Source organism: Engraulis encrasicolus, chromosome 13 (genome assembly GCF_034702125.1).
Source record: "Engraulis encrasicolus isolate BLACKSEA-1 chromosome 13, IST_EnEncr_1.0, whole genome shotgun sequence".
Lineage (NCBI taxonomy): Eukaryota > Metazoa > Chordata > Actinopteri > Clupeiformes > Engraulidae > Engraulis > Engraulis encrasicolus.
This window is the reverse complement of record NC_085869.1, coordinates 23,355,068-23,370,463: the sequence shown is the minus strand read 5'-3', so window position 1 is coordinate 23,370,463 and position 15,396 is coordinate 23,355,068. Positions and strand designations below refer to the sequence as shown.

The following is a 15,396-nucleotide window of genomic DNA, read 5'->3' as shown; positions in this document are numbered from 1 at the left end:
CGTGACTTGTGGAGGAGATGAGGGCACACGGTTAGGGGGGATAAGGGGGGCCAGACAGGGGTAGAGAAGCCTGAAGGACTCCCAGTCACCCACCCACCCAGTTAGCCCCCAACACCGTCTATATGGGAAGCGCAAAAGGGTCCAAATGACAACTGCAGGTGGGGAAGACAGCCACACCTCCCTACTGCCACCACCACCACCACCACCTTCTGCAATCAACCGCATCAGCTAGTGCCTCCTCTAGACTGGCTGGGTTTTATGTCATACGGAGGCTTAAAAATACACAGTTCCATTAAGTTACCATTCATTTTCAGTGAAGACAAATGAATTAAGATAGTACGTAAGATTTACAGTTCCAGACATTCAAGATAATTAAAATTGACGACATGAAGTTAATAATTAAGTGTTTTTCATATCAAATATACAATCATGTTAATTAGTTCTGCAGTACCCCCTTAGAGGTGAAAACAGCAAAGAAAAGTCCCCACATGTCATTTCAGAGGCAAGGAATGTGTCGACCTAAGTGTTTATATAGCCAATTCATTGACAAGTGGTGAGTTTTTCCATCTATAGGGACTTGTCAGATTTGTCCAAATTTATACACGTAGACAAGCATGGCCAAAGAACTGTATGAGCAAGTTTGGCCGTCCTGTCATAAAAGGGTAATTTAATGGCATTCCCAGTTAACATCAATAGTTAGCCAATCAAGTCACTCAAAAGTGTCAGGGTTCAATATGAAGACATACTGTACGGCAATGGTTCCCAAACTGGAGGTAAGGACCCCTAGGGGGACCGCAGACGTACAGAAATGGGATAGCGGACAAAAGGGACATAGCATAAAAACGAGAAATCCACAAGTTAATAGCTAACAGGTAACATAGTTTCCTAATTTGGTTAGTAACAGTATTCACTTTTACTGTATGTTTAATAGGTGTATTGGCTGTCCTTTGACTATTGTGGGAGACACGTGGCTGCATTTTGGTAATAAAAAAAAAAAAAATCATATTTATGTTTTGTGTACTTCTACAATTGGATCAGAGTTAGCAGTGAGCATAATGTACTGTCCACAACCCCTTTAGAGAGAGAGAGAGAGAGAGACAGAGAGAGAGAGAGAGAGAGAGAGAGAGAGAGAGAGAGAGAGAGAGAGAGAGAGGGAAATATAAAAGCACATCACCTGGTAGTGGACAGCTAGCCAGGCTTGGATATAGTTGCCTTAAATAACAGCTCATTCCATTTTTTTTGTTCTTCCTCCAAATATGTTTCCTGTCTGTTCCTCGAGGGCCAGTGAGGCCGTGCATTGAATGGACTTGCAAAAAGAAAAAAAAGATTTTTTTTTCAAAGGAAAATGAAAAAAGAAAGAATGAAATTCCTTGGTATGGTAATCAAGGTTGGGTAAACACGTCCGTGGCATGCATATTCAGTATTCATCCTGCCTGTCTGTCTTTGACATTTAAGCCTGACGGTCACACAATCATCCGTTGCATTCCTCCTGCATGGCTCATGTTCCTCGGGCCCAGGCCAAGAGACGTCTCTCTCCCCTCCTCACGCTGCTTTTTTCTTTTTTTTCAGGAGGAAATTATTTTTCATTGCCCCCGAAAGAGATGGCCCTCGCCAAGCCTTTGCATGATCCACACACACACACACACACACACCGCCGGCGGGGCCTGCCAAGTCCTCCCTGGCTCCCAGCGGACGGGATGGATGGGACGCTCACTCACTCACTCACTCACTTCCTGCAACAACACACAGGAAAAGTCAGGCGGACTGGGAAATAGGGGTCGCACGCAGCCGTGTCAATGGGGACGACGTATATCCTTGTATATACCTGTGTCCATCCCCAGCCACCTGCCAGAGCATATAGTAATATTTTATTCGAAATATACTCCACCGTACTCCCCCAAAGCAGTGGGGGATGCCCAATACATCTTTACAGGATGGTTAAATGGGATTTAAATTTTGTACCATCATTTTATGCTTTTCCACTCAACTTGGTAGTGGCTGTTTCGAAACAGAAACGCTTGAGTTTCAAAAGCGGATGCTCGCAACAAGTATCTGAGAAGATTTTTTTTTCCTTTTTGACCAGACAGACAGACTGTCATTCCAGATGAAGTAGAGCTTGAAATCATAGCCGGGGCGCTTATTTGGACACATTCTTTGTAGCTGCGGTTGGTTTTTTAACACATCCTGTTTTTGGAAGGGGTTGTTCTCACCCCTTTGCTCGTAGTGTAGTGTGTTACAGCCCAAATGACTTCAGACCCTCATGTCAGCGTTACTGCCGAACGAGCCCGATGTCAGAGTTACCCACACACACACAACACTCACACACACACATTCCACACCGGCCACACTCTCACACACAGCCGGTGACTCTCGTGCAGTGGAAACAAATGTGAGACAGTGGAATGACTCATCATCAGAGCACAGCAGCTGATGGATGGAGAGAGAGAGAGAGAGAGAGAGAGAGAGAGAGAGAGAGAGAGAGAGAGAGAGAGAGAGAGAGAGTACAGTAGAGTATCATTTATTGATCCTGAGGGAAATTAAGGTGTCATGTAGCATATACACAAATACAAAAGAAGACACAAAGAGAGAGAGAGAGAGCGAGAGAGAGAGAGAGAGAGAGAGACAGACAGACAGACAGACAGACAGACAGACAGACAGACAGACAGACAGACAGTCAGGCAGACAGAGAGTGTGAGGCAGGGATAGAGAGTGTGCGTAAGCATGCGTTAAGTTTATGATGCAGCCTTTATGTGGAGCGGCATGCAGAGCAGGTCAGATGAGAAGGGGCCATTATTTGGGTGCTCACTCACAGAAACTTCAACTCTCAAACTCGGGCTCTTTGGCAGAACTGACAGCCCTTCAAAACCTTCCCAGGCGCTCTGTCATGAGATCCACCCACAATCTTACAAAGATCCTGAGACCTTGGGAGAGAGAGAGAGAGAGAGAGAGAGAGAGAGAGAGAGAGAGAGAGAGAGAGAGAGAGAGAGAGAGAGAGAGAGAGAGAGAGAGAGAGAGAGAGAGATGAAGAGAGAGGAAGACAGGAAGAGATGAAGAGGAAGGAAGAGAGGAGAATAGAGAGGGAGAGAGAGAGGAAGAGTGAGGATGGAGAGGAAGAAAGAGAGGGGAATAGAGGAGAGAGAGAGAGAGAGAGAGAATGGAGCCTTTTTCAGCTTGACCTGTGCCCTCGAGGCGCACAGGAGAGGGATGGTTTACCCTTTCGTGATTCCAAAATGATCTCCGAGCCAAAAATTTGGGGGAGGTTGGTTGGTTGTGTGGGGAGGAGTGGAGAAGGTAGTTGGGTTGGGGTGAGAGGTGGGGGCTAGGAACGTGCTTCCACAGGCATGCTGCAGGCCAAGGCAGGCGGGCGGGGGGCGGCGGGCGGGGGGCGGCGGGCGGGGGCGGCGGGCGGGGGGCGGCGGGCGGGGGGACGGATGGGGGCCTTGGAGTGTCTGCTGTCTGTCTCCAGATCCCCTGGCCGCTCCCAACGCATCATGAAGCGAGCGGGACGATTCCACTGATCTCAGTTCACGGACGCACACTGCTGCACTTTCATCTTCACTTCCTGCCTCTCTATGCTCCTCTGATTAGTGTTTATGTTTGGTGATCTGTTTCTTATAATCTTTTGTTTTGGAACACCCTCCCCCTCCCCCTCACCCCCCCCCCTCTCTCTCTCTCTTGTTCATACAGTGTGTTTCCTTTCCAACTAACATTGTTCTGGAGCAACTAAAAGGATTAGAGTCTAATACTCTGGCAGTACATAAAACGGACGAAGAGGAGGGGAAAACCAACAACACCTTCACTTCAGCACGGGGTTGCTGTTCTCTCAGCGGCACAAAATGAAACAATTCAATTTGTCGAGCATGCAAGAGGAGGGAAAACAACATCGTTCTGTGACATGCGAAACGCTGCCGGTCGGTCAGGCGCTACAGTACAGATGGGGCTCGCGCTCTAACACAGCGGCCACTAATAGAGCACACTTCAGGGAGATCGCCTTTCATTGCGATCTCTTCATATTTGTCTAAAGCCCCAATGTCCCTCTGTTTACTTTGATCATGCGTCTCCCTATTGCACAAGCTGCCTGCAGCCAGTCAGTTCTGGGTTTTTTTCCACATTCACCAAACACACCAGACAGGCTCATTGTGGTGGCGCATCAGAGCCGACCTTTTAGGCCTACATTTTTTTTTTTACTGTTTTCCCTCACCGTGTAAAATAGAAACGATGCCACAATGACTCTGACCTTTTTTTTCCCCTCATTCTAAAGCCTCAAAGGTTATTGCGTTTAGCAATTATGCTCATTCTGTTTTCTTCATGGGGGTGGGGGGGTTGTCTCTTTGTTCTTTTCTTGCCATCAGAGGCGACTCTCTCTCTCTCTCAGAGAGCTGCTTTCCTTCCTGCCCCGTTGAGATTGCTTTGCCTTTAACAAGGTATTTTGGGGGTTTGGCTCGCTCTGCACACCACTCACGCTGACATCCACCAGGGGACTGTTACGTGCACGTCTGGAACTGAATGCATGTTGGGGCACCGGCTTGATGGCAGGGTCTTGCGTGTCTTTGTGTGCTTTCCAGTGGTTTGTGAACAGTAGGATGGTCTTTTTGGTGGGAGGGGAGGGGGGGGAGATCATAGTTTTCTGCGAGAATGGGGATGCAGAGAGAATGAAGCATTGAGTGGATGGAGTGGGGAGAAGAAAAAAAAAAGAAATGTCAGAAACCTGTCTCCAGAAAACAAGACTGGTGGTGCTGTGTGTTTGCAGATGTGTGAGGATGTGTGCAGTGCAGTCAACACTGTGAGGTGGAGATGGGTCAGCTAAACACGTTGGCACAGGGCCACATGCCATACCAGCCGCTGGGGACCCTCCGCTCAGACCTGGCATGGCAGCCCGGCAAATTGTCGTCTTCATGGAAAGCAGGATGCCAAAATTGCTTTCAGATGCTTCCAGCCCTTTGGTTACAAGGGATTGTGCGGCTTCTCTCTTTGAGAGGTTGAATTAATTTATTGCTTTTTATTAAAGACTTCTGAGAGATGCGCGGCTTGGCTTTTCTTCTTTAATATATGCATGGGTGGCTGGGTGACATTGTCGCTGACAGCTCGGGAAGGCTTGCAAGAGGACACATCTGCATGGTTTGAGCCGGATTAAAAATCTTGTGTCGCACTAAAGGAAAAAATCATGTCGTCTATGAAAAGCATGATTTTAGAAACTAAAAAACATGCTTTGTGTTGTTTTTCATCATGTTAAGCATAGTTAACTAGCCAATTTCAATCATTGCTGAATCTAAATTGCTCTGCACTCGGTGCTGTTGTTTCCACGTTTAATTATTCTTGTCTTTAAAACGACTCTGACAATGTCCAATAAATGTGTGTCAACTAACAATATACAGTAAAAGGCTGTCTGGTGTGGTGTTTTAAAAAACAATGGTATTCACTTTTAAATGGACAGTGGATGGACTTGCCAGGGCCACGAAGAATAGGATAGATGAGCTTATTACTCTTTCAGATGGCCTGTCTTTTGAAGAGAGCCTCTATACATTTAAGAGTCTGACCTTCCTTGTAGTTTTTTTCTCTTTTATCTTTTATACAGGTCTGACTATTCCATTTCGTTCCTGCAGCCTGAAGGAAATTGACAGATCAAATGTTTACTCTATACTACTGGCATAACCCAAAAAAACTTTTCTGGGAAGCAAACTTGCTTTAGTCCATATGCAATAAATACTGCACTGCACTGACCGTTGAGATAGTCTAAATATATATATATGGCTTTTCATTGACCATTTGAAATGGCATAAATACATGTTTGTCAGAGAGTCCAAGAAATCATAATCTGCCCCCGCCGTGACCCTTTGGAAATGGGGGAAGCGAAATCTTAAAGCCGTAAATTTGAGTTAAGAGCCGGGGGGGGGCTTGCCTTGCACGCAACGGGCAAACGACGTCCGCTCTGCTTTTAAACGCAAGCAAGGGGGCTCAGTTTCAGGGCTCCTTGGTCCTGTTTTGCGACACGTCTAGTTGAGCACAGCGGTTTATGTCGGCTTGTTCTTGGCCGCTCCACCTGACCTGACATAGATGAGGGGTAATAGTCGGAGCTCCACGGCGCTGCGCTGCGCTGAGCTCCACTCCAGGCGGAGGCTCCTGTGAGTCTGCCCCAGAGAGGATGACTGTTCCTGGTACGCACTGTGACTCACCACCCCTGCTGCTCCAACGGCCCTTCTCACTGCGGAGTGGAGGATGGGATGGGATGGAATGGGATGGCCTCGTCATCCACAAGCAAGCAGACAGGGATTCACCGCTTCCATTTGGGCCCATGTGTTTGATGTTAACGTCCAGGGTAGGCTATGTGCTTGAAATTAACCAGGCTATTCTTAAACCTGATGTACAAAGGCTGGTGTCTGCCATTCATCCTACCCCCCAACACACATACAACACGGACATATTGTATTTTTTTAGGGAAAAAAAGGATAGTGTTGCAAATTATGCCATTCCAAGCATGTCATCTGTCTATAAAAACCATCCATGCTTTTTATACTGTCACGGGCCTTTGTTTTGACTCATTTTAATGAGAACATTGTGTGTCAGAGGAGAGGATTAATTTGTTTTTAATGCGTAGGCAAATCCGAGAGTGCGCCTCTTTGCCAGTGTGAAAGACATCAGTGCTTTTTTTTGTTTGCTTTTTCTGGTAATAACAGTCCAATGCCGCGCCATCAGCTGTTGACTGATGTGTTCATAGCCCATAGCAGAGGGGTGGGGAACCTATGTCTTGAGGGCCTTGGGGCCGTTTTATCTGGCCCCCGACATATATTTCATTTTTTGTGATTCACTTTTTATTAGGTTTTTAGTAAACACAAAAAAGCTGTGGAGAGTTCCAAGTTTCGACATATATTTCATGTGAAGCTGCATAACATCAAAATTGACATATGTGTATTTTGTAGGGGTGGGCATAGATTAATTTTTTTAATCTAGATTAATCTCACTGTAATTATGAAATTAATCTAGATTAATCTAGATTAATCTATATCAAAATGGCTCATTCAGAATAGGCACGCTAGCAAAATAATGCCGGAAAAAACCTTGGGGTTTCTTAAGACAGATAGCGCATTAGAACAGAGCTCATCTTTTTTTTCCAAAATGCATCTCATCTTCAAAAAATGGTTATGTTGATACTTGGTGATGAAAAAAATCACTGCAATATGTGTAAAGTGTGTCCAATATATTAGGAAGCATTTACAGTTATAAGATGCGGAAATGTCAAAATCAACAGCGCTATACATTGTAGAGGCAAATACAGATAAATCTATCAAACATTTAGGCTATTTAAACAAAATTACCTCAACAATTCAGCATTTCTAATGGAGAGAGAGAGAGAGAGAGAGAGAGAGAGAGAGAGAGAGAGAGAGAGAGAGAGAGAGAGAGAGAGAGAGAGAGAGAGAGAGAATCTGCCACTCACTGGTAAAAAGAGCAGCGGCTCCTTTAAGAGAGGGAGGAGCTCTGCGCGCAGTAGTCACTAGTCACAGCAGCCCTCAGCAGAGGCAGGCTACTCGCTATCTAGAACCTGCAGCACTGGCAGGCGACGATTTGGCCTAAACCTGACAATTGTTTTCAGAGTCAGAACGCCAGTTACAACTCGAAATGAATTCAGTTGGCAAAAAAAAATCAAGCGCGACAACCGCGAGGATTATTACCGTTTGACATGAGAATATCTCACTGAGTCGCAAATGTTTGCAACACAAACATTCAGTGAGAGTAGATATTGATAGTTTCAGTTTGACAATCTCCAAAATGCATATCACACGGAATGTTTTGCAATTATGGCACAGGCAAGATTTCTGGAAGTTGTTTAGGCTATGTGTTCCATGCAATGCGTGAGGAAATGTAGGCTATGTCGGGCTGTAGACTCACACACAATAATGTCTCTCTATGTTCACCTTATGCAATAACGTCTCTTTAGTCTACCACTTATGAAAAAGCACTCAAACAACACCTACCACGGCAGAGGGATTAATGTTTTCAGCATGCAAATTTACTTCACATTTAGTAGGTCTGCTGAAGCAGCAGGTGGAGAGGAGAAACGACTGGAGCGCAGTCTGAAAGCGTCTGTCACTTAAACGCTATGGTGACGTGCATACCCAAATTCCAAACCTATATTTTGAGAATAGATTAACGTGCGATATTTTCTTTATCGCGCGACAAGAGTCTCACATTATCGCAGCACGTTAACGCCGATAACGGCCCACCACTAGTATTTTGTAAAAGAATCTTAGAAATTGCATTTTCAATACAATTCAGTTATATTCAGGGGACCTGGAGAAGGTAAGGTCTGTTTTAAAGGTGGCTGCCTTCAATATAGGCCTAAAGTGCAGGGGGAAATCCTGGTTTATGTTCATAGTACTGCCCTTGGAGGACTTTTGCGGCCCTCTGAGGAATTTGAAGTGGCCCTCTGAATAAAAAAAGATACCCCACCCCTGCCCATAGCAGATCTGCTGTGAGAGAGACCCATAGCCTGTTCAAATAGCCACCTCCCCCCCTTTCACCCTATGAGTTTCCTCCCTTTTCAGCTGAGTACTGAAAGTGACAAAACCACCATTTCCTCGCTCACAATCGCAACACAAACAAGGATACATCATTAGTCCTAACGTGCTCCCTCTGCTTTCTTCTCAACCTGACCTCCGTAGACCTTGAGCCGTTGTGTCCAGCTCTGGAGTGCAGCTCTGGCTGCACCTGTAGACTTCATAGGACACAAGTACATAGTGTGTGATGAGGGCCTCGGTTATAAAGGACCCTAGCTAGCTCACTCACTCTTGCTCACATCTGGCCTGTCAACAGCCTTCTCTGCGTCGCATGATCTCCTAACCTCCTCGTCGCGGGGTGAAACACCTCTGTCTCGCCTCCCCCTTCTCTCTCTCGCTCTCTCTCTCCACGGTCTCTCGCTTCACTCAAGACACTCGAGTGCCACAGAGCTTTGACCCCTTGAACCGCACATCTCAACAATGGCTCAGTTGCAAGCGATGGGGATCTGGTGGAACAATTAACACCCCACCCCCACTCTCTTCCTTTTAGAGTCTTTCGAGGGGTTTGAGAGAGAGAGAGAGAGAGAGAGAGAGAGAGAGAGAGAGAATGTGTGTGTGTGTGTGTGTGTGTGTGTGTGTGTGTGTGTGTGTGTGTGTGTGTGTGTGTGTGTGTGTGTGTGTGTGTGTGTGTGTGTTTGATAGAGAGAAGTACTGAAAGCGAGACAAAGAGAGCGTGTGTGAGAGAGAGAGAGAATGAAGGAGAGAATGAAAGAGAGAGAGAGATAGGGGACACATCTTATGAGGCATGGGAAAGTTTGGGATACTCCAGAGAATGTTGCCGGAGGGCCGGCCGGCTCGGCTGGCCGCTCAAGGCAGTGGCGGAGGAGACAGGAGACCTTCCTTCCCCATCCCTCTCCCTTCCCTTCCCTTGCTGTTGCTCCGGGGCTGGGGCCTGTAAGTCCCCCTTGGAGGAATGTTTATGCTAGCAGATTTTATGTGCATGATGCCTTTTCCAGACAAGGAGCATAATGGGTTTGGGAACGGTGGGGTGGAGGAGAGTGGAGGAGGCGAAAGGAGAGGGAGGTTGGAGGAGGAGAGGAGGAGGAGGAGGGGTGGAGGGTTGGTAATGGTGGAAAGTGTCCCCTCGCTCTAATGAGATGAGGAGAGCGAGGCCGGAGCTGGACTGCTGCTGCTGTGGACGTGATGTGTCCCTTAGGGCCCATACCTGAGAGAGAGAGAGAGAGAGAGAGAGAGAGAGAGAGAGAGAGAGAGAGAGAGAGAGAGAGAGAGAGAGAGAGAGAGAGAGATATGGCAAGGGACAAACCAGACTGCGTTATGTGACTGTATCCCTCTCAAGTCCACTGCCACCTCATCTTTCAATTCACACCCCAGTGACGTCCTCGTACATTGGTGACACAAAGCACTCGGAGACTTAAGTTCTAGTACTTTAACGCATGGTAACTTACTTCTTTAAGTGTGTGACTGTTTGCTTAGGATGTGAGGCAACACTGTATCCTGAACTTTTGTTCCTCTGGGGATTGTTGTGAAGTATCTAGGCGACGGGCGGCTAGTTAGATGCATTTGCAATGAAGTGTTTCGGGATCCAAACATCCAGTTCTAAGGAAGGACCGTTTTCCAATGTGGTAAACAATGACTAAACCTGGAAACCTGTGGCTGAATAGTTCTTTATAGAGCTGTCACACTGGTGAAAACAATCCCACATCAGACTCACAAGGTGAACTCATTTGTCATGGAAAAAAACCCTGCTCACAAACACCGGTAATGCTAGAGATGATTGTAGCCGGTGATGACTGCAGAAATGATAAAACAAGGGTATTTATCTTAAGCACCAAATCCTAGTAAAACATATTTTCATGCTCAGAAAAATGGCAATAGAAGTTTTCCATGTAAGGCCTGCTTTATCCCTAATAGTTTCCGTCATATCGCACATAAAAATAATAATTCAGGAATGACAATTGAGAAATGATACCCTGGAACTGGACTTTTGGGAGAATTAGTCGATCTCTGTTCCAGGCAGATAATAAAGTTATGTCTTTTCCACATTGCACGCGGTAAAATGATCGCACCCCGCATTGATCCTTTTTCATTGACATCTTCAAAGAGCAGGTGTAAGACAAATGATATGATTTTAATTCTTTATTTTCTTTCGGGTTTTTTGTTACCATGAAAATAACTCCCAAGTCGAGGCGACTTCAAAACCAGAGCGTAATTGCGTGCAGATGTGATCACACGTTGGTTCCAAGAGCCTTTACTGCGCCGTTGCGCAGCTCGTGCCGAGGCGAGCGTTCCAGGGAATTCTATGATGCACTGTGACTGTATCCAAATCAATACTAGGCCTACACGTGCGCAATCTTGAAACTGGTCACACGCAGATACTCTCATTTGCAACAACACGCACCTGAGCAAGTGTTTGGATTTGAAGAGCACGACTCATCTGAATATGAAGGAGTCGGTGACGGGTTGGGGATCTGCATTTGACAGCACTCCCCATTTGTCTGAACGGACGCGTCAGCTGTGCGTGACCGAGGGGTGTCTGGTCCGCAGAAGGATCTGACAGTTCTCGCCAGGCCCTCTCTTCAGCTCAGGAACCGATTCGTTCTTGGCTGTCCTCCTTTGCACAAGCACAAACAAGCTAATAACATTAACGAATAATTCACGATAGCCTATATTTGATGGTTAGGCCTATAATGATTAATAAGACTATGACAAATATTTTAGAATAAGGTGGCATTACCCATCCACCGTCAATGAAAGAGTTCAAACAAAATAGCGCATGCCCTTAACTCTTTGTAGGATTGGGCTGAGGGTGAAAGGCATGCCTGTGTTATGAAATAACACCTCAAGAAACATAATCTTGAAATTATCGGGCAAAACTATGTTGGTGTGTGTATTTACCCAAGAACGGCTCGGTTGAAGGCTTGGGGGGTCTGTGGACTGTTTTCACCAATGTGTTTAGACCGCCTAATTACTGAACATTTCCGCGTCGCGCCTCTTACCTCCACTCCACCAAATATACCATGTCCCGCGCTCGTGTAAATATGCCACGCCGGGCTTAATAGAAAACAAGCATTAATCAATCTTTTCCGTTTTCGATTTAGAGCTTGGGGTAAGGGGACACCGTGCGCTGAGGGGGTTAACAAAATACCAGAACAGTCTGTTCATTAATTGCAGGTTATTATTGCCACTTGATCCCTGAGAAAGTCACTTGTACTAACTTTTCATTTCATAATTGGGGTAGGGGCCAGGCTTGGGGCACTCTTCAAAAACATTTCAGACATTTTTGATTTTCACTGCAAAGAATTCCTTTAAACTTCTTGCAATGTGCTATGAAATATCAGCAGCTGCAGCAGCGCATTTGTAGGCCCTGTTAGAAAATGAAAGAAATAGCCTGAAAATAATCAGCTGATCCAAAACAGAGGCTTTTTGTTTTTGTTGCAATAGGCTATAATGCAGGCCCCTATTAGGCTACCACATTTTTTCAAATTTGTTTTTTTCCTCAGACAAAGCTTTGCTGGTGTTGATCACATTATAGCCGCTGCGTTGTGTAGGCAACAACCTGTAGGGTAGTAGGCCTACCCGGACTCATTTGGCACTGTGGTTGGAGTAGACTTATAGGCTAATATCGGGCAACTTGATTGACAAAGTGTCCGTGGAAAGCAGGCCTGCACTGGACACATCCTTTCAGTCAGCAAATGCCAAACGCGACGTTTTCTTTGTAAATATTAGCATAGGCCTACTTGCGATGTAGTAGCCTATACGCTATTCAAATCGACTTATAATTGGCTACGTGTGTTTTCCCGTTGCCCTTAATCAGGAGATAAACTTGGTCCATTGTATCACGGCTCTCTTTTTAAATGGCAGTGAACAATCCATTTGGAGGGGCACGTGCCCTAATGAGGTCCTTTTCAGTCTTGAATGGGTACAAGCACCCCCGCGGCGACACGACAAGACTTGCAACTATTTAATCCCCTCGTGTCCCCAACACCGCTGTCCTACTGGCCCACGGCTTTCAGGTAGCCTATAAAATCATCTGGTAGTGACAAATGCCTCAGTTTACAGAGATCTGTTGAGACAGTCCCGACTTGGCATCACTGCAGTCTGTCCAAAACTGTCAACAGATTCGTTCAACTCACGGCCCTCTTAAACATGGAGGACATGTTTTTTGATTTCGAACAAGATGCCGCCACAGATTTCGCCTTCTGGGGCCAGATGGACCCAAACTTCCAGTTCCAGACCCAGTTGGACAGTTTGCTTTTCGACTGTGGCACAGTGGCGGGACAGCTCTCCCCTTGGTCCTCGTTCGGATGCCAGTCAGTGTTCCCCGATGCTCAGCTGACCTTTACCGATCTAGACTCCCAGTCCCCACCGCCGGAGGCCGGTGCTGAAGTGGACAGCTCCTTGCTGGACGAGCCTCTGGAGAGCTGCAAGCGGAGACAGCGGCGGCTCCCACCTCACCCTCACCACCCGTACAAGGTGCAGAGACATGCGGCCAACATTCGGGAGAGGAAGAGGATGCTGAGCATCAACTCGGGGTTTGAGGAGCTCCGATGTCACGTCCCGACCTTCCCCTACGAGAAGCGCCTGTCCAAAATCGACACCCTCCGGCTCGCCATCGCTTACATCGCACTTCTGAGGGAAATCCTCGTATCCGGTTGTGACCCAAAGTCGTATGTGGACGAATGCATGAAGAATGGCTACAAGAATCAGACCAATGCAATCTGGAATACAAGTGGTAAGTCAATGAATTATTTAATATAACCAATATATTTCAAGTGAGCTTTACATTTGAATAAACATTGACAATAAAAAACAATAATAACAAAATGCATAAACAATTAAAAAAAGCAAGCAAAATGCATAAACAATAAAAAAGCAAACAGTCATGATGGCAAAACGTTTATATCCTATCCTATCCATTTATTAGTAGGCCTATGCAAATTTAAAATGCATAAATAAACTCATAATTAGAAAAGGTCGTAAACTTTTCTAAATGAAATGGTCCTGTAATGATGAGGCATCACACATTTTAATTGCTTCAGTGGAAAACACATGTTACCATATACCAGCATTCACACAGTCCCATAAAACACTGTGCCTAAATTATGCATTAGCTTTCTCATTTGGGCCCGTCCGAGGAGGACGAGGCTAATACTTAAAACAATCTTGCTGCCCCCTTAATGAGGTGAATAGGGTTTTGTTTCACCCCCCACTCAATCTAGAGGTGTAAGCAGAGCATTAAACAGTCTGTCAGTGATTAGGGTTTGTTGTGTGCTCTATTTCCAGCTGCCCGACCCTTTAGCTCTTGTGCTTACAGGCCCCCCTTTCACTCTCGGCCACGCAAAGCATTCTTATCGCATCTCAAAGGAGGGGGGGGCTCTATGTACTTTTTTTAGTTAACCAATTCTCCGTGTGCCCCCCTCTCTCTCCTCTTAGCCTAGTGGAAGAGCTTTAATAGCTGAATGTGTCCCTTTTGTCAGGTCCCGGGGGCCCTAAGACTTGTTAAACGATCATTAAAATGTAGCTAAAGCCCAATGTTTGCCCTGCCTTTGTCTCCCCCTCTCATGGCAGATCTAACAGCGCGCCTCTCCTGGATCAAGTGGGATTAACGCCACACGGGCCCCCTGAGGCTGCATGGCTGTCTGTGCATACATACAGACGCTCACTCACCCACCCACTCGCTCGTGTGTGTGTGTGTGTGTGTGTGTGTGTGTGTGTGTGTGTGTGTGTGTGTGTGTGTGTGTGTGTGTGTGTGTGTGTTTATGAGAGAGAGAGAGAGAGAGAGAGAGAGAGAGAGAGAGAGAGAGAGAGAGAGAGAGTTTGTCCGTTTGCTTTGGGGTGGGTATAAATACTCTTCCTCATCCCCTGCTGTGCTGTGCTGTGCTGTCCCCAACCCCCACCTCTTCTTCATCTACCTCAGCCATGCCTATTGCCTACCCACCACCACCCTTACTCTCTCACACACACATACACTTTACACTAAATGTGTGCCCACATGAAGCACCATCCATGCCCCCCCCCCCTTCTCAGCGACAGCATGGCATCATGATTGACTGACATCTGCCGACTTCTCACCAGCTCTGCACGCCACCCCACCTCACCCCACCCTGGTTGCTCTTCGACACTCGACACACTCTCTCTCTCTCTCTCTCTCTCCACACACGCTTTTTATATTCAAATTTTGTTTGTCACGGAAGAGAGCGAGAGCAAGAGCGGGTGAGAGCGAGTGAGAGGGAACGACAGAGAGACTTGGCCCCGTTTGCTCTGCGTGCCACTTGTCTGTGCCATGTGCTGTGCTGTGTGTGAGGGGTAAGTGGAGTGGAGGCCCCACTCTGAGGACCCAGCCGGGCAGAGAGATGCCCCCTCGAGTGGCACTGGGGGTGGGGATGGAGGAGGAGGAGGAGGAGGAGGAGGAGAAGGAGGAGGAGGAGGAGCAGAAGGAGGAGGAGGAGAAGGAGGAGGAGAGGTGGGGATGGGGATGAGGAGGAGAAGGAGGAGGAGGAGAGCTGGGGATGGGGATGGAGGAGGAGGAGGAGGAGGAGAAGGAGGAGGAGAAGGAGAAGAGCTGGGGATGGGGATGATGGAGGAGGAGGAGGAGGAGGAGGAGGAGGAGGAGGAGGAGGAGGAGAAGGAGGAGAGGTGGGGATGGGGATGAGGAGGAGAAGGAGGAGGAGGAGGAGGAGGAGGAGGAGGAGAGCTGGGGATGGGGAGGAGAAGGAGGAAGAGAAGAGCTGGGGATGAGGAGGAGGATGGGGAGGAGGAGAAGGAGGAGGAGGAGGAGCAGAAGGAGAAGAGCTGGGGATGGGGATGAGAAGGAGGAAGGGGAGGAGGAGAGGTGGGGATGGGGATGAGAAGGAGGATGGGGAGGAGGAGGAGGAGAGATGGG

The 15,396-nt window shown here is 47.1% G+C and overlaps 1 protein-coding gene across 1 annotated transcript; it reads left to right on the top strand.

Moving 5' to 3' along the window:
- The first annotated feature begins 12,659 nt into the window (after positions 1-12,659).
- On the top strand, positions 12,660-14,119 carry LOC134461622 (protein Fer3). The gene is made up of 2 exons (XM_063214512.1): positions 12,660-13,245; positions 14,082-14,119. The coding sequence occupies exons 1-2, from the start codon at positions 12,660-12,662 to the stop codon at positions 14,117-14,119; spliced, it is 624 nt and encodes a 207-aa protein (XP_063070582.1).
- Positions 14,120-15,396: the final 1,277 nt, after the last annotated feature.

Coding starts and splice junctions, on each gene's coding strand:
- LOC134461622 (XM_063214512.1), top strand. CDS start 12,660: ATGGAGGACATGTTTTTTGATTTCGAACAAGATGCCGCCACAGATTTC. Junction 13,246..14,081: donor TGCAATCTGGAATACAAGTG/GTAAGTCAATGA, acceptor CTCTCATGGCAG/ATCTAACAGCGCGCCTCTCC.